Here is a 23,920-nt window from a genome sequence, read left to right as displayed (position 1 = left end):
TTCAGAAGTTTAAGATTTTGAGAAATGAGGTTAACAGAATGGTCACTAAGGCTAAGAAGATTTTTTTTTCAGTGAGAAAATCTTAAATTGTAGAAAAGAGCCAAGGAAGTTAAGTTGTGGAAGTGCCTTATGAAATTGGGGTACATTAAAAATTTAAAATCTAAAGCAAACAGTCAGGATATAGACAGAAATAGCACATCATACAAAATGGAAGTAACTCACTTGAATTCACATTTTGCTACAATTGCTAAAAAAAACTGGTCGATAGACTTCCACAGCTTTCGGGTACAAATGGCGAAAAACATATTAGATTATTATACACAAAAAGGAATCAAGCATAATTCTATTGTTTTCTCCAAGCTTTCTGATGCTGTTGTTTTTAGAATGCTTCATGAATTGAATCCTACTAAAGGCACTGATTTAGATCACTTACCGGCAATATTTAGAGATGCTGCAGAAGTGATCAATTCTCTATTGCTCATATGATAAATATGTCTATTCTGTCAGGTAAGGTTCCAGATGAGCTAAAAATGGCAAGAATAATTCCACTACATAAAAAAAGGAAGCAAATGCGATCCAGGCAACTACAGACCAGTATCCATTCTAAGTGCTCTTTCAAAGATAATCAAAAGAATTATGCAGGAACAGATAAATGAACATATTTCAAACAGTAACCTTTTGTATGAGCTGAAATCAGGTTTTAGAAAAACCCCTTCTACTGAAACATTTTTGCTGTATCTAACAGACCTTATTAGAAGAGAAGTGGATGGAGGGAAGTTTTGTGGTATGATCATGCCAGATTCGCAGAAAACATTTGATACAGTAGATCACAGCATTTTATCAGTGAAATTAAGAGCCATGGGTTTCAGTAGGCTGACCCTGAATTGGGTCAAGTCATACCTATTAAATCGTACCCAAATGGTTGACAGTAATGGGACCCTTTCAGTCAAGAATCATAGGATGTGGGGTGCCACATGGTAGTATCCTGGGTCCTCTATTCTTTTTATTATATATAAATTACTTAAAAGTAGCTGTCTAATGCAATCTATTTTTGTATGCTGATGATGCTGTTTTATTGGTAGCACATAAAGACAAATCAGTGTTGAGAACACTCTCAGTGAGGAACTTCAAAATGTAAATAGATGGTTAACAGGTAATGGATTTCCCTACATTTGGGAAAAACTGAAGCCATTATGACAGCATTTTAGATGGATTTTTATCAAGTTAAAATATGGCTTTATTAGCCCTCACCAAGTTAAATCAAAGAATTAATTTTCTAGCCAGAAACATTTACCTTTCTGTACAGCTCAATTCTTCACATACTAGCTTTGATTATGTTGTTATCTCCAGGTACACAGGGTTATCACAACACTTCAGAAACAAACTAACTACAAATGGCTTAAAATTAATTAATAAGGGTTACATTAAAGGTCCATCCATGTACACATCTTGATCCTCCACATTTGATGTGGGCGGCATTGCTCAGGGCATAGAGTGGATTGTCTAGTAATCAGAAGGTTCCTGGCTCGATCCCCAGCTCCTCAGAGAGCATGTCGAAGTGTCCTTGAGCAAAACACTGAACCCCTAACTGCTTCTGATGAGCAGGTTGGCACCTCGCGTGGCAGCCTTTGCCATCGGTGTATGAAAGTGTGTGTGAATGAGTGAGTGTGAGGCATACATTGTAAAGCGCTTTGAGTGGTCGTTAGACTAGAAAAGTGCTATCTTTAAATGCGGCCCACATTTTAAAAAGCTTAACTAGTTGGCGGTGGAAAAAAGAACCATTTATATTAAGATGCTGCTCACTTACAACATTTTTAAAAATATGATACAAAAGTATTTGATCAATAATTTCTCACTACTAAGAGACTATCATAGCTGCTTTACAAGAGGTAGTTCGACAGATTTAATACCTTTTCGATTCAATAGCCTAATGGGCAAAAACACATTTCTCTACAGTGCAACAGTACATCGGAATAATCTGCTCACAAATCTGAAATTGAGTGTTTCACAGAGCACGTTTAAACTGGCCTTAAAGAAATGGTTACAAAGTACCACTTATCATATTCAATTTTAATTTTAACTTTTTATGACCAAGGAAACATGAGCATGTTGACATAGCTACTCTGCCGCCTGCTAGTTATGTGTTGATTGTATTGTCTTCGCTTGCTGTCTTGTTGTTGTTTTGTTTTTATCTTGTGGTGGGTTAAGTGTTATGCTAGAGGACTGCAATAGAAATAAGCCTTTGGGCTTTATTGTGTTTTCATCCTCAGTGATTTATAATGTATGTAATGACTGCAGTTGTTTTTAGGTAAAGGAATTTTTTGATGTGTGCTCATGCAGGGTTTTTCCCAATTCATTTTCAGAACAGATGGGTTTGTTAGAATAATTTATTTTTAGAGGGCATTTTGAGAATGTTGCTGTGATAAGTAAAATGTATGACCCTATATGTACCGTGTTTGCATTGTTAACACACTCAAACTTGTATGATTTGCATCCTGGCTGTTATCAGCCAATGACGAGCCCTAGAATGCCCTTACTATCCATGTCAAATTGAGAAGTTTTGGAAGTCATTGAGATAGGAAAGGGGAGAGGGAGAAATAACCCCATTCATTTTTAATACTTTTATTATTGCAGCAAGAGGTGGAGAACTTCAAGAAGGTCCACCTGATAAGCCGGGAACAGTTTGACTGTCTGACTCCAGAACCACCCGTTGACCCTAACCAGGAGGTCCCCCCAGGTCCCCCACGGCCCCAGCAGAGTAAGAACATAGACAAGTTTGAAATCCTGGGATTCTTGTTGAAACCCTTTTCACGCTAAGTCAGTTCCACATTTTTCATATAAATCCTCAAACACATACCCAGTGAATCCCTGCATTTTAGTTACATCACACCCCACCCAGTTCTATGGTTTCTTGCTCAAAAAAAAAGGTGAATGGATTTGATAGATTTTGACTTGATGAATCTGAAGATTCGTTCTTGGAATATGCACATCTGGAATAAAAAATACATTTTGATTACTTGTGTTTTACCCAATGTGTCACACGCAACAGTTTTAAACCAAGATGTGAATGGTGAGATTGAGTTGTTTAACTTGTAGTCACCGCCACTCAGCAACTGATATTTACTAGTCATGTTATACTTCAAGAAAGTCAAAGTATTTTATAAAGTTCCTTTAACATGATGAGGCTTTGCAAAGTTACCTTTGTTTAATTAGATTTTTGGATTCTGTCATCTTTATATTCTTTAATCTATAAAGTGAATACATGCAAGAATAGCATTTTCACTGTATAAAAATGGTTTAGCAAGTTATCCATTTGCTAAGCTTCCAACTTAGATTCCTCTTATTGATGAATAGCTATAGTCAAGCTTTTAGTTCACACTAGTGGGGATTTCGGTATCGCCCTTTTTTTTTTTACTTTACTGCTGCATTAATATTGTCTCATCTTTCTCAGTTCCCACAGATGCTTTGGCAAACAAGCTCTTCGGTGCTCCTGAGCCTTCCACAATAGCCCGCTCACTCCCAACAACAGTGCCTGACTCGCCCAACTACCGCAGTGCCCGCACTCCCCGCACACCCCGCACCCCCCACCGGAAGGACCCCACCATGACGCCACGCTTCTACCCAGTAGTGAAGGAGAGCCGGCCGGTTGATGCAAAGGTGAGAAGGGTGTGCATGCTTAGACTCGCGGTGGGGAGCTTGAATTTGGGCACCATTAGAAGTACATTGGGACATCTCAGTGAAACAAACATTCAGACTTTTGGAATTTTCTGACCCCCAATTTGACGGCATGGTGGCCCAGTGGTTAGCACTGTCACCTCACAGCAAGAAGGTCCTGGGTTCGAACCCCGGGGTTGTCCAACCTTGAGGGTCATCCCAGGTCGTCCTCTGTGTGGAGGTTGAATGTTCTCCCCGTGTCTGCGGTGGGTTTTCTCCGGGTGCTCCATTTTCCCCCACCATCAAAAGAAACATGTATGTTAGGGTTAATACTCCTGTCTGTGCTCCTGACCAAGGCATGGAAAGACGAACTGGAGTTGGTCCCCCGGTGCTGTAAGGCAGCTGCCCACCGCTCCTAGCTACACAGATAGGATGGGTTAAATGCAGGGAGGAATTTCCCCATGGAGATTAATAAAGTTCATCAAAATAGAAAAAAATAGATCTAGTACTTGGTCCTCTATCCATCTGGCTCATGTGAAACATTAAATGGTCCAGTAACAGTCTCGCATGCTTGACCAGTGCTATAATGGCAGAATGGTTATTCAATGGTACTTTACTTAAATACCATGCATTACTCAGCAGTTCTAATATAATAGCGTTGGAAGGTTTGTATTATAATGTTTTGTTTGCGCTATGACCATATTGTAATCTAATTAAGCCTAATTGCCAACAGCACTGAACATTTTGTTAAAAAGTTTTTTCAAAATGGTTGTTTATTTTACTTGAATACATTTTTTTTTCCTCGCATGCTTATAAATCAGAAACAAACTGTTTTTTGGACCAGGTTATTAGGCCTATGTTAGTACTGAACATGACAGCTGAAAGTCTGTAAAGAAATACAGTAGCATATTTGCCATTTGCCAAAAATGTACTTTGTTTAACATCATGATCCCTTTCTACACACCCGTCCAGACCCCGAGGAAAAGGAAGACCCGACACAGCTCCAATCCCCCCATGGAGTGTCATGTTGGCTGGGTCATGGATTCCAGAGAGCACCGCTCCCGCACTGCCTCCGTCAGGTTAGGAATCATCATTTCTTACAGACCCAACTCAGTCATTGACTTAGTGGTTTTCTGTACCTGCCATAGACATGTTGCATAGGGTACAAGGCAAAATGCCAGGATACAGGACACACATCCACATACGTATATAAACGTTCTCACTTTCACATCCATGGCCCACTCAGTGAATTTTACAGTCTTCGAATCGGGGAAGGCTCCAGAATGTTTGATGGTTTCATTTCTATTAGCTATTTAACATTTTTTCCAATGGAAAATAAAGAACAAATACATTAAGCCTAAAAGTTATTTCAGGCTTCATGTATTTTAAAGTATTTAGGCTGAAATATGAATTTCAGCTGTTAAAATATGTCTAGAAGATGAATTGCGATACCATGTACATTACAGTTGAATGACATTAAATCATTGTCATCTTGATATAATTTTAATATCATTTGTGTTCTACCATACCTTATTTTTTTTCCCTTTTTGATATTTATTGGTGCAGGCAGGTAGATAAAAATTGTAGGGCGTCAATCTATGCACCCATTGTGTAAGAACCATTGACCTCATGCACATTCTGAGAAATGTGTTTGTCTGCTGGTCTGTCACAATACCTACCATGGAAATGTTCAAAGTGAAGTCATTGAAAGTGTAAGTTGATTGATTCCTTCACGTTATTCTCCTCACCTCCTCTCCAGCTCCAATGCCAGCCCATCAGAGGGCACCCCTGCCCTGGGTAACATTGGCTGCACGCCCCAATCCCTGCCCAAGTTCCAGCATCCTTCCCACGAGCTGCTCAAGGAGAATGGCTTCACGCAACACGTTTACCACAAATACCGTCGACGCTGTCTAAATGGTACGGTCAACAATGTCTCGTCTTCTCTGAGAGAGATGATTCCCGTCTTGATTTTCCCACCTCATGTCAGTAGAGGTCATGAAGGGTCAACTGAAGTGACTCGACTGCTCTGAGTTGCCTGCGGTTGGCTTCCATGAGATAAAAGTTCAAATTCTGACAGATTTACAGAGTCACTTGAATAAATCAGCTCAGAAAAAAAGGTATTCGAAAAAAAGGGGAAAAGGAAAAGTGCAGTAAATATACCTTTGCTATTTAGTGAACATCTTAAACCGATATCAGAAACTTTACAGGTGTCCACGTCAAACTAGCCGTAGTTTCTAGTCAAATCACCCATTTGCATCTGTCCTCTACCAATCACAGAGCGAAAGCGACTGGGAATTGGCCAGTCGCAGGAGATGAACACACTGTTCCGCTTCTGGTCCTTCTTCCTGAGAGACCACTTCAACAGGAAGATGTACGAGGAATTCAGACAGCTGGTGGTGGAGGACGGCAAAGAGGGGTACAGGTAAGGAAGCTGCGTTTTTTTGTTTTTTTAGATTAAGTTTTACTTAGTTAACACAAGTTTATGATAAACATCATTGTAGTACTAGGTACTTGCTAGCTTTCTTTGGCAGAGTCTGATAAAGGTACAGAACTTGGCCCGTGTACAAGTTAAAAACAAAAGCTATGGCAAACATTCCCAGATAACGTTGTTAAGGCAGGCGAGTCTCTGGATTTGGCTTAAACCCAAACCACACTAACCCTTCTCTCGCATTTGTCTCTTTGTGTGTGTGTGTGTGTGTGTGTGTGTGTGTGTGTGTGTGTGTCTCAGGTACGGTTTGGAGTGCCTGTTCAGGTACTACAGCTACGGTCTGGAGAGAAAGTTCAGGCCGGACATCTTTAAAGACTTCCAAGAGGAAACCATCAAAGACTATGAAGCTGGTGAGGAAAGCTCTCACACACACAGAATCAATCCTCACTTTGCTATTCAATATGACCGTAGATGTGGTTATACATATACACTTGTGAAAATAGCATCAAATCATGCACGGTGCTGTGTTCTCTCAATTTGTTATTCAGTCTAACTCTGTTGCTGAAAGGAAAATATGAAAATTATTCCATCCCTGTAACAGAAATCCTCCTACTGCCCTCTGTCTGTTTTTTTCTTGTACACAACTTCTAAACAGGGTCAAATAACCTTATCTGTTGTAAGGATTCTCAGACCTCCATAATTCAAACCTAACCCAATGCCCCCCCCCCCCCCCCACTTCACAGGCCAACTTTATGGACTAGAGAAGTTCTGGGCTTTTCTTAAGTACTCCAAAGCCAAGAACTTGGAAATCGACGCCAAGCTGCAGGAGTACCTAAGCAATTTCAGGCGCCTGGAGGATTTTAGAATTGACGTGAGTAGAATATTCCAGACACTGACTTTCATGCTTCCATCCCAGGTTTCAGTCAGGTTTGCCCTCAGTCTTAGCAGAAACGATGCCCCCCAGCTCATTCGCCCCTAAACAAAGTTCTATACCGGTTTATTTAGTACTTGACTCGTTCTCACTTTTCAGAAGTGGTATAAAATTAGTTAAAAGTCCTTTGTTAGCCTGCAGAAAGGTAGCCACTGCTTGATTCTCATCTCATAGCTTGCTCATTTTGTAATTTGGGACAATAATATCACTTGAAATGGAAGGTTTATTTTCAAAATAAGTTGTCTTTTGAAGAAGAAAAGATTACATTCTCACATTGCGTTCTCAAAAAAAAGTAGTAGAAATTGAAATTATAATGCAGTGGTTATAAAAGACTGCAAGCTAATTTGGTCCCTAATTGTCAAATACCTTTTAATACTTTGAAAATACTTCATTTGGGAAACATTAAATGGTGAAGAGTCTCTTGTTGCTTTTTTCTTCCCAAACTTATGTAAAATATTTTAAAAATCAACCATTTCGGGGGCGTCCGGGTAGCGTGGTGGTCAATTCCGTTGCCTACCAACACGGGGATCGCTGGTTCGAATCCCCGTGTTCCCTTTGGCTTGGTCAGGTGTCTCTACAGACACAGTTGGCCGTGTCTGTGGGTGGGAAGCCAGATGTGGGTATGTGTTCTGGTTGCTGCACTAGTGCCTCCTCCTGTCGGTCGGGGCGCCTGTTCAGGGGGGAGGGGGAACTGGGGGGAATGCCGTGATCCTCCCACGCGCTACGTCCCCCTGGTGAAACTCCTCACTGTCAGGTAAAAAGAAGCAGCTGGCGGATCCACATGTATCGGAGGAGGCATGTGGTAGTCTGCAGCCCTCCCTGGATTGGCAGAGGGGGTGGAGCAGTGACCGGGACTACTCGGAAGAGTGGGGTAATTGGCCGGATACAATCAGGGAGAAAAAGGAGGGGGAAAAATTCAACCATTTCAAATACAACATACCTGAAACAACCCGTCTCATATAAACCTTACCTTTACTTCCAGCCCCCCATGGAGGAAGGAAGCCGTAGACGACACTCCTCCAGCGGGGATGGCCGTCGCCGGCACCCCTCGCAGCCCTCCAGCCGCCCCCACAGCCAAGCCAGCTCGGGCCCCAGCCCGGCCCCTGCTGCCCAGGGCCCCACTGCCAGGGATGATGCCAAAAACACGAGCCAGAAAGCAACCTCCCCCGCTGCCGTCTGTCTCTCTGTACCGGATGACAAGGTGATGAAATAACTTCCACAAACTCCACGGGCCCCATGGAACAACTCAACTACGTCTTGTAGTTCTCGGTTCTTTCTGTGCCGTAGCAAGGAGAAGGGGGGGGGCGGGGGGGTCCAGGGGGGTCCAGCCCTTAATACAAGCATGACTTTTTTTTCTTTCCTTTGACAACTTGTGATTGAGGGGGTAAAAGAGTAAAAAAAAAAAAAAAGACAATACAGCTCTGCCAATTTAATTACTTATAGAGGGAAAGAATTTCTTTTTCCTCCAAAGTTGAAGGAATGAATGACACCTCCCACACATTTTAATCATGTCTTGTGCCAACAATGGCAGGATTGCTCAGTAGATTTTTAATTCCTGGGAAACGGGAGTTTTATCTTTCTTCCCGTTGCGGACCCCCCCCCCCCCCCCCCCAATCACAATTGACGTTATCCTGCTGGCCGAAAGATATGCGATTCCTCGTTTGGATCTAAGATTTAGAATTATTATTTCTTTAAAGCGAGTGGTGAGATTTGGAAACTTTATTTTTAAAAATGCAAAAGATATGATTTTCCTTTTAGGGCTGGACATTGAAAGAACAAAAAGATTGGAATATTACAACAACAAAAAAAAGGAAGAGAAAAAGGAGAAAAAAAAAGACTGAAACAAATCCCTCATTATAGACGAGATTGTTGAAAGTTGCCTTATTTTAATGGTTTTACTGCTCATAACTTGTGCCCGCCACCTTAACGTCGATTGTACAGCATTGAAATTGCAATTCACGCAATAGTGGTCGCCACTCCTCGTATAGGCCCTTCGATGGAACCCTCTCGCCAACCGACCTTCCTCCCTCCCCCTCTGTCACTTTCTTTGAGCCGTCTTCCAAGTGTCACATGATCTGTTACAAATCATCCTCTCATCCGCGATGTCTCCGTGTTTTCGAGTTGTGGCTTTGTGCAAAAGCACCCCCCCCCCCCAAAAAACTACAACAAATACTTTTATCGGGGAAAGGACTCCTGTTTGTTTGCCCTCTGTGGACGGTGTGCATCCATCCATCCATCCATCCGTTTGACATCCATCCTTTAACTGACCACCACTGAGGCTAAAGGACTGGAATCATCAATCCGGATTACTTGAAGCAACAGTTTATCAGACGAAGGCCAGCCCGTTGTGGGTGCTCTTTGGAGAAAATGATTGATGGGGCATGGCTGCAGTGGGACTCTGGCTTTTGCTTTGGCTGACGTAGAGGCTTACTTCACCCACCCACTGTTACACACTGCCTCGGCTTGGCAGCACCGGTTTTGCGTAGCCTCGGGCCCATGCTAGCTCTACTGTTTTACATGTGAGAACCCACCTACTTATACTACATCTACACATACATGGAACATATCCACACACACACACACACACAAACACACACTCGTTATCTTGCCTCATTGTGGGAACTCTGGTCTGTTTGATGAAATACACCAACTAATGGACAGATTAATGTGAGAATTTCTCTGCACACTGTGTTCTGTTCACTCAGAGCCCAGTCCCAGTCTGGCCTCCATTCAGCGTGATGAACTCTAATGATCTGGTGTGGATAACTTCATCTTTATCCACCACCAGTACTGATATCAAATAGACAAGTGATCTTCTTTTTTTTTTTTCCTCCATTAATGTAAATGTGAATCTGACAGATGAAGAGAATCGATTACAGCTCCCTGCTACTTGTTTTATTGTTTATAGGACAGATGATATATTCGCCTTACATGTGTATGTAATCTTTTTTTTTAATGCTCTTTTATGATCATCTTTTAATGCTTTTTAATTTCACTTTGCTGTGTTTCTTGCAATGTTAAGGAGATGAGATTCGTCTCCATGTTGCATATGTTCGTTTGTGGAAACATCTGTGGATTTAAGAAATGGGAACATAGTACAAAAACAAAAGGGAAAACTCAAAATCGGTGTATTAGCAGGCACTCACTGTTAAAAAAACATTCTGAGTCACAGAAATTCATGTTGAAAACATAGTCTACCCCCCCCTCCCACACGCACACACACACACACACACACAGTTGTCCCTTTGAATGATCTTGACGGATTGCATGACACCAACATAGTGTTCATGAAATAACTTAACAGCAAGTCTTAGCATCACCAATCAAATCCAGTCAGTTTTATTTGCATCTCCCAGTATCACAAATTACAGATTTGCCTCAGTGCACTGGAGAAGTGTGTTGATGGTTCATCAGTATCCTTCTTTTGGGATTCACGCTGATGTTTGGAAAGTGTGGGATAGCATTGAAAAGAAACGTACTGATAAACTGGCATTATAATTTGAGAATTGTGCAAGTTGGTATAAGTATGTGGGGGAGGGAGGGGACCCACCCAAACAAACTTTTTGTTCAGTCTGCATGCTTTTATGACTACACAGTCATCCACTGTGAGTTCACGTGGAGAAACGTGAACTCGCTACACACCACCTCTGTTTCGGAGCGATAAGGCCCTATCGTCACACCCCGTGCAGTCATGGCAGGGCGAGCTGTGGATCATGTTCAAATGTCGTCTCATCAGTGGTCCTTTCCTATCAATACCAGTTGGCAAAATAATTTGATTTAGCAATAAGTTCCTCCTTCAACTAGAGATTCTTGCAAAATGGCAATTGGCTGGTTTTTCCTCACAGGATTTCCAACTGTCGCATCCATGAGTTGTCTTTTTTTTTTTTTTTTTAAACATCGGAAAAATCTTTGAAAGAGGGAGCTGATGTTGGGCCACAGGCCTTGTGTGTCTCTTCGGGGGCTTTTTTGTTCAGACGGCAAAGACTCATCGGCATCCTCCCTCTCCATGTTTCTCCCTCGAGGGCTTCAGCCTTTGCCCTCAGCATAGCACCAGATACCCCGCTGGACTGCTGCTATCTCTCCAAACAAACTTTAGGGGGCGCTACGCGTGATATGTGGCAGTTTGACATGGATTGGGCCGAATGGCCGGACACTGGAGAGAAGAGTAACTGGATGGTAAAGGGTGGAAGAAGTGGGAAGGACGACAAGCGAGGGTGAAAGAGAGAGAGACGACCCTTTTAGGGTTGTGAATATATGGCTGGTTTTGGTGTCTGGAGACTGGGGAGAAAAAAAAGGACAAAAATCCATAAAGCCATATAAATGAGAAATAGCTGTATATGAACCATTAAAACATGTTAATAGTTCATTACCATCACAATATCTTAGGCTTGTCATGAGGAAAAAAAAGATGAAAACGAGGAAAAAGGAACAAAAAAAATATATAAAATTTAAAAATGTAAAATACTTGAATGAGATCTTGTATTATAACATTTAATATTCATAATATCTGCTTTGTAGGCTGATGTGATTCGCAATTAGTGTTATTTGTAATTTGTAGTAATTATGCTTTTCCTTAATAAAGAAAAAAACAGAAAACGGACAAAAAAACCTTAAACAGTTGTTGAGTGTGATTTTTTTTTCTTCTATTTTTCGGTTTGTTTTCCATTTAGAGACAGAACAAGTCACTATGACTCATGAAATCCTTTACAAATAGAACATTTTGGGCTTTAAAGCAAAACCAGCGAAATATATTTACCAGTATATGTTTGTTGGATCAAAACACCTCATTCTGATTTTATATGTACTATAATACTACACATTTATATATACTTTGAGTAAAAGTGTCATTTTGCTGCAGTAGTCCTCACTTGAGTCTAGTGTTTCCTTTTCTCTCATTCACAACCACTTCCCCGAAAAGAGACAGACACATCACTTCTTTTTATTATTATTTATTCATGGTGTTAATTCAGTATTAGTGTCCAGCCTGTCCAAGGCCACTGTCAGGAACCATCAGAAATGTTGAAACACTGAATTAATCATGGTGGGAGAGGTTTATTCATTATCTAAAATATATATATATATTTTACAGTTTAAATTCTTAACTTTTTATAATACAAAATCACCTCCATTACTAAGGTGTCTACTGCAAAACAGAGAACATTTAACAGTCAAGGAAAGGCCTGTGTTTTCTAAAAGGGTTAAAAGTGCAGACCTCTTGTATAAAAGTGGTTTAAGGTAGTGGCTTATTACGAACCAGCTCAATTCCCCTCAGTAGTTTTGACAACTTGAGCAACTTAAGTCAATTCTGCAAAAAAAAAAAAAAAAAGATCAGGTTCCTTATATGATAAGTTGAGACGAACTGCTTTTATTTCACAATCGACCTTTCCCTTTGTGCATTTAAAAATACTTCATCCAAGTCTCCTTCCTGTCCCCGTCAGTGCACGATACCACCGTAATATTACAAGGAGCTGACTCTGCAGACAACGGCCGCTACACCTGCAAAGCGGTGACACTTCCTCTGGGCATCATGCAAGCATCAACCGCTGTTGATGTATATTAGCATCTGTGGAACATTTCGTTGCGGTGACCAGTACCTGAACATCACCAGACAGACATCACAGTGTCACAGATCCCGAAAATATCTACTTGTGTTGTCTGGGAAAAACTGTTTCATCTGTGGAAGGGGACACTCAGCTCCTGCAAGATGCTGCATGCAAAGAGGCCATGCAGCAAAAACAGTAATTCATTTACAGAGGCGGTTTAAGGGCCAAGGGATGTTGGAGTATGATAGTGGGAAATTCTGTATTGGGTCAGTTTAATTAAGATTACCAAAGTTGAACAATCTTTGCCATTCGGCAGTACGTTTCATTGTCACATAAATTTGGATAAAGATGTCAAACGTATTCCTTGCATTTATGAGTTTTGTTTAAAAGAGAAAAAAAATGATGCTGGGAATGGTATCTTCCTCGCAAGCCATAATTTGGTCCCCTTGTCCCTTGTACATTTTTTTATTTTTGTGAAAACCGATGAATCTGCATCATCTGAATTTAATTTCTTTACTCTTATAAATCCAAGTGAAATTAACAACCTTTATCAAAACTGTCATTCATGTTGTGAAGATTTGAGCGGTTAAAAGCTTTTTTTTTTCTTTTTTTTTTAAATTAAACTTTCAGTTTTGTTGCATGGGAAGAAAAACAAAACGCTTTGATTTGGCCAAGGTATGGTGATGCATAACAGCTTTCCTGTCCTGATATTTTTTGTTTTGCAATTTGCTGGTTAAGAGTCGGAGGACCTTCATACTTTTAAGACAGTTATTAAGGATATAAAACTTCAAGTCTTTTTTTTGTTACCCATAATGTTTCATTTGGAAATGTTTTTGGTGGCAGATTTGAAATGTTATAATAAAATTATGGCCCTGTGATGGACTGGTGACCTGTCCAGGGTGTCTCCCTCCCCGCCTGCCGCCCGATGACTGCTAGGATAGGCTCCAGCGTCCTGTGACCCCATTTTGGATAAGTGGCTTGGACGATGGATGGATGGATGGATAGTAAAATTATGTATTTTCGATCACTGGTTTGAATCCCTGTGTTACCGCCGGCTTGGTCGGGCATCCCTACAGACACAATTGGCCGTGTCTGCGGCTGGGAAGCTGGATGTAGGTATGTGTCATGGTCGCTGCACTAGCACCTCCTCTGGTCGGTCAGGGCGCCTGTTCAGGGGGGAGGGGGAACTGGAGGGGAATAGATGGATCCTCCCATGCACTACGTCCCCCTGGTGAAACTCCTCACTGTCAAGTGAAAAGAAGCAGCTGGCAACTCCACATGTATCGAGGAGGTATGTGGTAGTCTGCAGCCCTCCCTGGAGTAATTGGCCGGATACAATTGGGGAGAAAGGGTGGGGGGAATCCCAAAAAAAATTTTTTTTCTTTGTTCTGACAGTACTTGATTAAAATTCGTTTATGTGATCTGGGGGGAAAAAAAACCTTTATCCGTTGTTGAGGTGAGATGTGGTGACGTGCGCCGCTGTTGTGGGAGAGGTGGGTGGCTGATAGTCGCATCACAATCACACATCGTCACATAGACATGTAGTGCAAGGGTGTACTGGGGGCTGAAGAGGATAAACGTGTACCCCCATATGAGAAGGCCTTTACCGCGAGTCTGGAAGCTTTACTGCATGCATTTCCTCTCCCACATCACCTGTCTACCTTCACTTTACCGTCTACATAGACTAAAATTACCCATCAAATAATCCCAAAAAAGAAACAAAATACCTGGTCTGACTGTCTGATATGTCAGGTTAGGTGTATTATGTACAGCAGTTACAGCCAAAATTAGGTTCACTGTGTTTTAAACTGAGAGGTAATGATGGATTAACACACATCTCAATCATTTTAATTTGCCCATACTCATACAAATTTGTCCATACTCATCATTAAATATCATTTAAACAGACGAGCTAGCATCTGATTGGCATTTGTACATTTAAATAGATGTCATCTTCAAGCACCACTTAATACTGACAGCTTGCACCCATCTATCCGTTCAAAATATCTACTGAAGGTTTTTCTATAGAAACTTAGCCTGGGTATAAACAGTTGTATAAAATGGGTGGCTTCTCTCAGAGCTTAAGAATTCAGATCACAACACCTTCTTCACATTTGTGAACAGCAGATTTCCATTCGCCAAATGTGCTAAACTCTGCAGGCACCTGATCATCCAGATGCACTTTGCTTCTGACTGCGTTTTCTTCTCAGGCTAGCACAGCAGCATGCTAACGTAGCCAGCGCTGTATTGGCTAACCAAGTAGAGGAAAAGATCAACCACATCCATGGAAATGTAGACAATGTCCTCGTAAGGACAGGGGAGGTGGACAACATGAAGGAGCCACCTCAGAAGAAATGAGAAGACACAGCAAACGGCAGAAGAGCCGTGTCCCCCCGCTGAGGCAGGCTGGGGCCTCCATATTGAACGCCGGACTGTTTGTTTTGATGCCATTTAAATCTCTGAAGTGAGCATTCATCAAAAAAAATTAAATAAAATCTTTTTTTTAATTATTTCTACGACGAAATAAGAAATTAAATAACCCTTGGGAGAAAGGATAGCAGCAGTTAAAGCAGCACCAGGAATTTGTTTTTTGTTTTTGTTTTTTGCTTTAACGCCATTAAATTCATTCTGGTTGAATAGCGGTGATAGGGAAATGCGGTCAGATTGGGAATTTGGATTGTGAAAATCGGATGCAAGCTAGGCTGAATGATGGCCGAGTCTGTGAGCCAGGGTAAAAGTCGGCCAGTCTGGGTCAGCCTGACTCCGATCCTGTCCAATATTTCTGAGAGTTGAGTGTTTCAACATCTCCTTCCGTAGGAAGAGGGATGTCGAAGTGAACCTTTCCGCTTGAGTACAGTGCATCTGATGAATAGTAGATGGAGATGTGTGCACTCATTCCCATCAGTCTAATCATTGTGGATGGCTATGGGAGAACATCACCATCACAAGCCTTGTTTTCACGATGTGTTTTGTCTGCCGCCCGGCTCGAAACCTCCCAGAAAATATACAGATTGCTTTATGGCGCACATAAGCACAGCAATTTTACTTCACCTCATCTGTGGACCTCGCTCCTGTTCTTCCGTGACAGTCTTTTGAGCTATAGCTCGTAAATTTAAATGTGTACATCTTGTTGCTAAGCAGTGAAGAAAAACATTTTTTTAAATTAAAAAGCCCCTTGGGTGTATTTTTCCGACAGTTGACATAAAAGACATTGCTGGACTCCAAATGGTTTATCTAGTGCCGTTTTAAAGCTGGTGTTCGGTTTCTTCTTTTTTCTTTCATTAAAAATTATCAGATTTTAACAGACAATTGGAACAGGTTGAGAATTTCTCAAGGTACATTTTTAAAAGAGGGGGTGGGGGTCCAGCGCCAGGGTCCTGCCGATGCTGGAGGAGCTCACTGGAGCTTCTTGGGTGCGTCCGGTACGCTCTCTGTCAGCGGGGTGAAGCTGGTCAGGACAGTGTGACGCTCGTACTGCTTGGTCTGTCTGAACTTGTTGTCGGTGCCGTGCAGCCGGTCCAGCACGCCCAGCACGCCATAGCACTGGTTGAACCTGGGACAGAGAGGGAAAAGGAAACCACTTGTTAGATTGCCTTTTTCACGGTGGCCCAGTGGTTAGCACTGTTACCTCACGGCAAGAAGGTCCTGGGTTCGAACCCCGGGCCATCCCAGGTCCTTTCTGTGTGGAGTTTGCATGTTCTCCCCGTATCTGTGTGGGTTTCCTCCGGATACTCCGGTTTCCTCCCATCATCAAAAAGACCTGCATGTTAGGGTTAATACTCCTGTCTGTGCCCCTGAGCAACGCAATGGAAAGAAGAACTGGAGTTGGTCCCCAGGTGCTGCAGCCACCCACTGCTCCTATACAATAGGATGGGTTAGATGCAGAAGACAAATTCAATGTAAGCTGTACAATGACGACACTAAAGTGGCTTTCTCTCTTTTCTTTTCTTTCAAAATGAGCCTATGTGTCTGTTTGTGAGCTGCCATGTATATTGTACTTATTGCTGTACTTACACATCTGCTTATTGTCTGTCCTTTATTTATTTGGACATCGTTTATATTCCTTTCCAGCAACACCCTGTGTTTAATCTGAACAGTCAAATCACATTCACTCACAAAAGATGCACGCCCCAACCCCAGCCATGCCCACATTTCCTACTTGAGTGGATGTTAAGATACTTGACATGAAAATCACTTTTCCAAAGGAGTTGAATCAAGTGCAACTGGACTTGGTATATATATTCGCTGGTGATGAGACTCAGAATTTATCCTCTAGGAGTCGACTCCTAGAGGATAAATTCTGAGTCTCATCACCAGCCAGTCAGACTAGCATGGTCTAGTCAGAAAGGCACGAACTGAGGAAGCCTCTTGGATGAGAGGCAAAACGTCTTCACAGATATATACCAAGTCCAGTTGCACTTGATTCAACTCCTTTGGATAACCATGACCTGGATGAATGAGTACATTCACAGACATGAAAATCACTTGCGTAAAAGTGAAAGTCATTAGAATATAACTTGAGAAAAGGTACATTTAATAACGGACACTATTAAGTATTTCCCCCCCTTCGGGTTAAAAGTACTTAAATATCAAAAGTACAAATAAAAGTAAATGCTGTTATTCCAGAAAAAAATAGCTTTATTATTATTGTCGTGAGCTTTATTAAGTTTTTATTTTCTGATGGGAAACCTCTTAGGGTAAGTGTGCATCTTGTCAGATGTGAAGCACCTTATGGCTCTGCAGTTTAACACCTTCCCACACATGTGAGGAAGGTGTTAAACTGCTGCTTCAATTGCCGCTCATGGATTATTAGCCACGAGCGGCAATTTAAACATGCAAATCACATGGGTTCTTCATACAGTATAAGCACCAAGTGCTTAGCTTGGTGCTTATACTGTATGAACATTACACACACAGGCACACACACTGTCTACACACACACACAGGCACACAAACAAACCAAATGTGCAAATTTTAAAATAAATGAAACATGAATGTTTGTGTATCCATAAGCTGGTTTTAGGTCAACAAACAATTTCTGTTTGCAGGATGTGACAAGATTACATTGGCAAGAGAGCCCCTGCTCAAGCAGGTTTAAGAGTAAGAGTTTTCCACTACTTTGCGTAACAAAACTTTCTGGAGTTTTAAGCTTGACATTACACAGTTGAAACCCAAATCTATAAATCAAACACAAAACAGTTGTTCACCAGTAACAGATCATCACAATCTATGACAGCAACAGGCATGTGGCTTGAAATCAAAAATATCAGCTGAGTTAACGTTTGCACACTAGGTACCGGGATATGGCTGCAGGCACCCGTCTGTGTTTTCTACCATTTTCCACCAACAACGCAGAAAAGCCATGAAAGTCAACTTGACTTAAAAAAAAATTTTTTTTTAAACAGGTAAAGCAGACTCACTTGAGGTGGTGGAAATCGTGGAACTCGGGGGAGGGCAGGAGGGGCAGGTGGTATCCGCAGTGGGAGATGGTGGTGCTGACCAGAGCCAGGGAGTACCACAGGACGGTGGTGGCCAGGTGGGAGCGCAGCATCACGGGCCCGATCACCACCGGTAACAGGTTGGCGAGCTGCCGGGTGAAAGAAGAGGAAAGAAGGAGTGCTAGGGCGGTGGATTAAGAAATGCTGAAAACACTTGGCTCATGTAGACGTGCCATTACCGCAGCTGAGTGTCACTTGGGGAGTTAAGGGACTTGCCTCAAAATTACTTGGCGTTACTGTTGACTGAAAATCAGGAGAATACCGCATGCACTAAAACTGTCCCCACCTCCAATCTGTTTATTTGGTGCAATACTTTTTGATTGTTTGGTGGGTCGTCGTAATTTGGGATTAGTCTCACGAAAAATTAATGTCAGGTGAAGCAAGTTAAGTCTGGAGCAACACTGTCGATAAATCTCGACACCAATGCGCTTGTCCTGTATCAAAAGTATGAGAGTGAACAGCAGAAATAAGTGGGGAATTAAAGCTGCCATCCAGGACTTTTCTCCATTAACAAGTGTTATCCATTTGAAACGTGAAGAAAATGGGGTGATTCTGGTGAACAGGCCATGGATATTACAGTGGAACAATTTATTAATGGAGAAAAGTTGTTGATTTTCAGCTCTAGGTTTCAACTTGTGTTTATTTACCACATGCTCCAGAGGATGGGCGTAGATGGAGACGATTCCAATGGGAGCGGTCCACTCATGGTGCTGTTTGTGGAAATGCTTGTAGAGGGCGGGTTGGTGGAACAATCTGAGAGAGGAGGAAAAAAGGGGGATACGGATTCTCTGTAACATTTAAATCTCTTCATTATTATCAGGCTATAAGTTGCACTCAGCAAAAAAAAAACTTGTTGCGAGGAATAAAACATGAGTTGCTTCAATGTATAAATTGCATTTATATGGCGGTACAGTATTTTCAATTGAATCGCAAGTTTAAACAGGGCCATCTGGTGGCCTTAAACCTTTATACAGCAGGGGTGGGGTTTTTTCGTGCGATATCTCCAAACTGTTGTTTTTGTCATGAGTACTTTCACACAGAACGCGAATATTACACGGCAAGGAAAACGCAATTTTTTTTCTCTCCCGGAACAAGGTGGGATGAGAGTCAGCATCTCCGAGTCTGAGGCCGTGGTTCTCTACTGGAAAATGGTGGATTGCTCTCTCTGGGTCGGGGATGAGTTGATGCCTCAAGTGAAGGAGTTCAAGTATCAATCAATCAATCAAGTTGCATTTTATATAGCGCCTTTCTAGCTGCAACAGCCACTCCAAGCGCTTTACATCTCGGGGTCTTGCTCACAAGTGAGGGTAGGATGGAGCGGGAGATTGACAGGCGGATTGGTGCAGCATCAGCAGTAATGCGGACGTTGTACCGGACCGTTGTGGTGAAGAGGGAGCTGAGCCAGAAGGCAAAGCTCTCAATTTACCAGTCAATCTTCGTTCCAACCCTCACCTATGGTCATGAGCTTTGGGTAGTGACCGAATGGGTGAGATTGTGGATACAAGCGGCTGAAATGGGTTTCCTCCGTAGGGTGACTCGGCTCAGCCTTAATAGGGTGAGGAGCTCAGACATCCGGAGGGAGCTTGAAGTAGAGCCACTGCTCCTTCACGTCGAAAGGAACCAGTTGAAGTGGTTTGGGCATCTGATTAGGATGCCTCCTGGGCACCTTCCTTTGGAGGTTTACCGGTCACGGCCAACTGGGACGAGACCCCGAGGTAGACTGAGAACTCGCTGGAGAGACTACATGTCCAATCTGGCCTGGGAACGCCTTGGGATCCCCCAGGAGGAGCTGGAGGGCATTGCTGGGGGGAGGGACATCTGGAGTGCCCTACTTAGCTTGCTGCCACTGCAACCCGACCCCAGAGAAGCGACTGATGATGAATGAATGAATGAATGAATGAATGAATGAACGAGGTGGACTTTTCTGAGTTTTCACAATGCAAATAAAGGCATCAACCAATCACGTTGTGCATAATGAACGTCACCTCACAACTCCAAATGACAATGAGCTGTTGATTGATTGTGTTTCTCATCACCCTGTATTGTATGACAGAGGACACAAAAATTATAAAGACAGTGAACTCAAGGACAACGTGTGGAGGAGTATTGCCAAACAACTAGGCTATGAGAGTAGTGAGTAGCTTATTTACTTGACTTCTGGATGTAGTAGAGCTGGTAGCAAGGTAACCCTTCCTAGACAACCCACAGCTGGTTTTGGCGCACCGCAACGGAGGAAGTGTGCCCGGCAGTGGCCAGACCGCCTGCGGGCAGGGGTCCCCTCACGACCCCAAAGGGAAGAGGAGAAGATCCCCATGCACTGCACTGAAATACCTGAACCTGTTGGGTTTAGTCCCCCTCACGTCTTGTGAATTTGCAACAGAAAGATGGGTTTCTATCGCAAATTCATATGGCTGCTGGCATGAAGAGTTTTGATGCGAAATATCCGCAAGCAAATATTTCACATTTTTGTGTCGTATATCCATCATGTCCCTGGTGTATAGTAAAGACCTTAAGGTGCTCTGGAATATAAGTCGCGGGACCAGCCAGATGAGTAAAAAAAACAGTGACCAATTGTGTCTGTAGGGACACCTGACCAAGCCGGAGGTAACACGGGGATTCGAACCAGCGATCCCCATATTGGTAAGCATTAGAATAGACCGCCACACCACCTAGACACCGGAAATGCTTTTTTGTAGACATCTCCGGTGGACTAAATCTCTCCTCCCAGCCCTACCTGTGAGAGTAGTAGAAGAGAATCTCCTCTGTGATGCTAAAGAAGGCCAGCTCAGTCAGACCCCAGTGGAAGGTCGGCAGCTGGGGGTCGCAGGGGTTTCCCAGCCAGGTCATCAGGTAGTAAATCCCGACCACCATGGGCCCTGAGATGCACACATGGTTGAAGAGGACGGTCATCAGCGCGTGACGCAGCTTCACCGGGTCAACCTGGAGGGAGGGATATATGGGAGGATGAGGAAGGAGTGAGGGCAGAGAGGAGAAGATGAAGAATAAAGAGGCAGAAGTTGTCATTGTAGAAAGGGTTGAAGCTAAAACATGTAAAAAAAAAAAGGCATCCTAAAATCGGGTTCAATTTAAAGGATCTTTGAAACTAACCGGCCGGTTACAAAAAATGCACTTTGAAAAATGCAGAGCAAATATGAAAAATATGAACATTCAGTGCTTTGCCTCATTGGTGAGTTAATAATTTTTTTTAATTTGCGTGGAGATGAGATAACATCAATCTATCATTTTTCTTTATTGCCCACTCAACTGTCAACGTCATGTACCAAAATAAGGACGGAGGAAGAGAACAAGAAAACATGCAGTTAGTTGTTCTTATCCCCTGCCTATTGAAACTTGAAGCTATCCCGCTGTTCAGTACATGGTTCCTGCTCGTACGCACGACTTGGGAACCCAAACAAAATAATCTTTTTTAAAAGCCGAATAAATAAATGGAAGCTTCCCATGTTTGAATAAATTGTTCCATCCATCCCATCCATTATCCAAGCCGCTTATCCTAATTAGGGTCACGGGATGCTGGGGCCTATCCCAGCAGTCATTAGGTGGTAGGCGGGGAGACACCCTGGACAGACCACCAGTCAGTCCATCACAGGGCTCACACACACACATTCACACTTAGGGACAATTTAGTATGGCCGAGTCACCTGACCTACATGTCTTTGGACTGTGGGAGGAAACCAGAGCCCCCGGAGAAAACCCACACAGACACAGGGAGAACATGCAAACTCCACACAGAGGAAGACCTGGGACGACCCCCAAGGTTGGACTACCCCGGGGTTCGAACCCAGGACCTCCTTGCTGTGAGTCGACTGCGCTAACCACTGCACCGCTGTGCCTAAATTGTTCCAGTTAATGTATATTCACCTCACCTCAATCTAAGACACACTATGGACCCAGGTTATAAACACATGGGTTATAAACTGCACTTCCGTGCATGTGTTTGCACACGTATATCTGTGTACATAACGGTGACTAAGGTGTGTGTGTATTCATGCACGGATCTGTATAAGGTGCATGTTTGTGAGTTACACTACACGTGTTTGTATAAAAGTTGTATCCACTTCTCTGCGGTTTCTCCCACTCTCGTTCTTTCTTCTCATCATCTCCATGTTTTTTCTTCTGTGATTATAATTTACTATTAGGAGTTTACAACACATTTTTTCCTTTTATATGTTTAAGCTCTTCCGTTGAGAAATGGCCTGCTTCTCTTTTCACCAGTTCTTTTTTGTAATAAGGATTACTGATCTAAACTGGAACAAAAGGGCATAAGGGCGGGCACAACTTTATACTATATTAAGTAAGACAGTATAAAAATCAATCAATCCATCAATCAATCAATCAAATGTCTTTATTTCCAACATGCAAATGAAAGAAAAAATGACCAAGAAATGGAATTAAGATGAAATGGGATTAAATTAAGTTAAATGAAATGAAATGGTAGAAAGGTTTTGAAGAAAAGATTAACTCGTGATTAGTATATAAATGTCGTGAATTAATGATCAACGCTGTGTTTTGTTTCTTAAAGGTGTTATATAGCATATTTTTGCTCTCCTGAAGTGTAGGACAAACGGTCTGTCAGGGTTTGCTGACTGGTAGTGAGCCCCTGACACACACACACACACTCACACACTGCAGATTTCTGCATTCAGAACCACAAAATGTTTGTTGTTGCTTGAGGTTCTGCCCAGCCAAGGCCGTGATTCTTACTCGCAGTTCTCAGCAAACTGCAGCGATTGCAGCTGTGGCAGGAGGGTGTTGGCGATGAATTGTGTATCCACTACCTTCCTGTGTGAATTTGCTTGTCCAGCTTGCTTTGACTCACACAGGTCAGCGAGCGGTAGTGTTGCTCACAAAGTCTACACATGGCCCTCTACAGGTGTTCGTATCCACATCCCATGACGTTTGCCACACATTCAGGCCACAATACAAGCATGGCAGTGTTTTTGACAGATAAGATATGGACTTAGGTAATCCCGGGTCACAGTGCTCTCTCTGTCAGCACTTATTATATGAAGTCAGTAGAATAGCAAAGCACCTTGTTAGTCACAGACGGTGTGTCAGCTTAAACCGAAGCACGCCAGATAGGGACGTCAGCCACGTAATTATAGCATAATATTTCATCTAATCTGTATGTATAACCTTTTTCAACACGTCTCCCAACAGTTGTTGATACAGCACGTTCATATTGCACACCGTGTATTTGAAAAACGTTTATATTTGCCACAACTTTTTGTTTACCAACACGTCTGGAACACGAAACAACTAAAAGTAATTTGTATAAGTAAAATAAATAATAATAATACATAATAAAATAAAAAATAATAGAAATAAAATTAAAATAAATAAATAATGATAAATAAAATTTAAAAAATAATAAGAAAAAATATAAGTGTAAGTAAAATGACTAACTAAAGCCGGCTGTGGATTATAGTTCATTACAGAACATTAACCTCCCCAGCCCAGGTTATCACTCATGCCAGTCTTTATCTCGCTGGCGCCTGACAACAGGTACTAATCAAACAAAGTATCAGGAACTTTGGACAACTCTGGCAGGTAGATATGTAGCATCAGCAAAACAAAGAGTGAAGAGGATATTTCACAGAGTCGATCGTTGGATGTCAATGTGACACGTGACTGACTGTATGCATATATATACAAATGCACATGCACCCATATACAAATACAAAAGCGAAGAGTGTCATTTTTATGATAGCTAATGCCGTCTTTCCACTTGTTTGTGCAGGAAATTACATGTATTCCTTTAACCAACTAGCCATTCATTCATATAATCAATTTCCCTCAGTCACTCATGCATTGACGCCACACCTTATCGTCAGATACTAAATCAACT

The 23,920-nt window shown here is 42.2% G+C and overlaps 2 protein-coding genes across 5 annotated transcripts in view; one reads left to right on the top strand and one right to left on the bottom strand.

Moving 5' to 3' along the window:
* Positions 1 to 8,608, top strand: part of larp1 (La ribonucleoprotein 1, translational regulator) — a 114,618-nt gene extending 106,010 nt beyond the window's left edge. For all 3 annotated transcript variants that reach the window (XM_056284747.1, XM_056284746.1, XM_056284745.1), the window contains 8 exons: positions 2,635 to 2,758; positions 3,452 to 3,657; positions 4,627 to 4,733; positions 5,414 to 5,571; positions 5,932 to 6,076; positions 6,383 to 6,492; positions 6,826 to 6,953; positions 7,996 to 8,608. In XM_056284747.1, coding sequence (XP_056140722.1) covers positions 2,635 to 2,758; positions 3,452 to 3,657; positions 4,627 to 4,733; positions 5,414 to 5,571; positions 5,932 to 6,076; positions 6,383 to 6,492; positions 6,826 to 6,953; positions 7,996 to 8,226 — 1,209 coding nt within the window. In that variant the 3' untranslated portion in view covers positions 8,227 to 8,608. The remainder of the gene's footprint in view (positions 1 to 2,634; positions 2,759 to 3,451; positions 3,658 to 4,626; positions 4,734 to 5,413; positions 5,572 to 5,931; positions 6,077 to 6,382; positions 6,493 to 6,825; positions 6,954 to 7,995) is intronic.
* Positions 8,609 to 11,946: 3,338 nt separating this feature from the next.
* Positions 11,947 to 23,920, bottom strand: part of faxdc2 (fatty acid hydroxylase domain containing 2) — a 33,416-nt gene continuing 21,442 nt past the window's right edge. For both annotated transcript variants that reach the window (XM_056285050.1, XM_056285049.1), the window contains exons 6-9: positions 20,789 to 20,994; positions 18,702 to 18,807; positions 17,977 to 18,143; positions 11,947 to 16,109 (exon numbers count right to left, since the gene is read on the bottom strand). In XM_056285050.1, the coding sequence (XP_056141025.1) occupies positions 15,953 to 16,109; positions 17,977 to 18,143; positions 18,702 to 18,807; positions 20,789 to 20,994 (636 nt within the window). In that variant the 3' untranslated portion in view covers positions 11,947 to 15,952. The remainder of the gene's footprint in view (positions 16,110 to 17,976; positions 18,144 to 18,701; positions 18,808 to 20,788; positions 20,995 to 23,920) is intronic.

This window comes from Lampris incognitus, chromosome 8 (genome assembly GCF_029633865.1).
Source record: "Lampris incognitus isolate fLamInc1 chromosome 8, fLamInc1.hap2, whole genome shotgun sequence".
NCBI classification, from domain to species: Eukaryota; Metazoa; Chordata; class Actinopteri; order Lampriformes; family Lampridae; genus Lampris; species Lampris incognitus.
The sequence above is the reverse complement of the archived record's forward strand: the minus strand, read 5'-3'. Positions and strand labels throughout refer to the sequence as shown.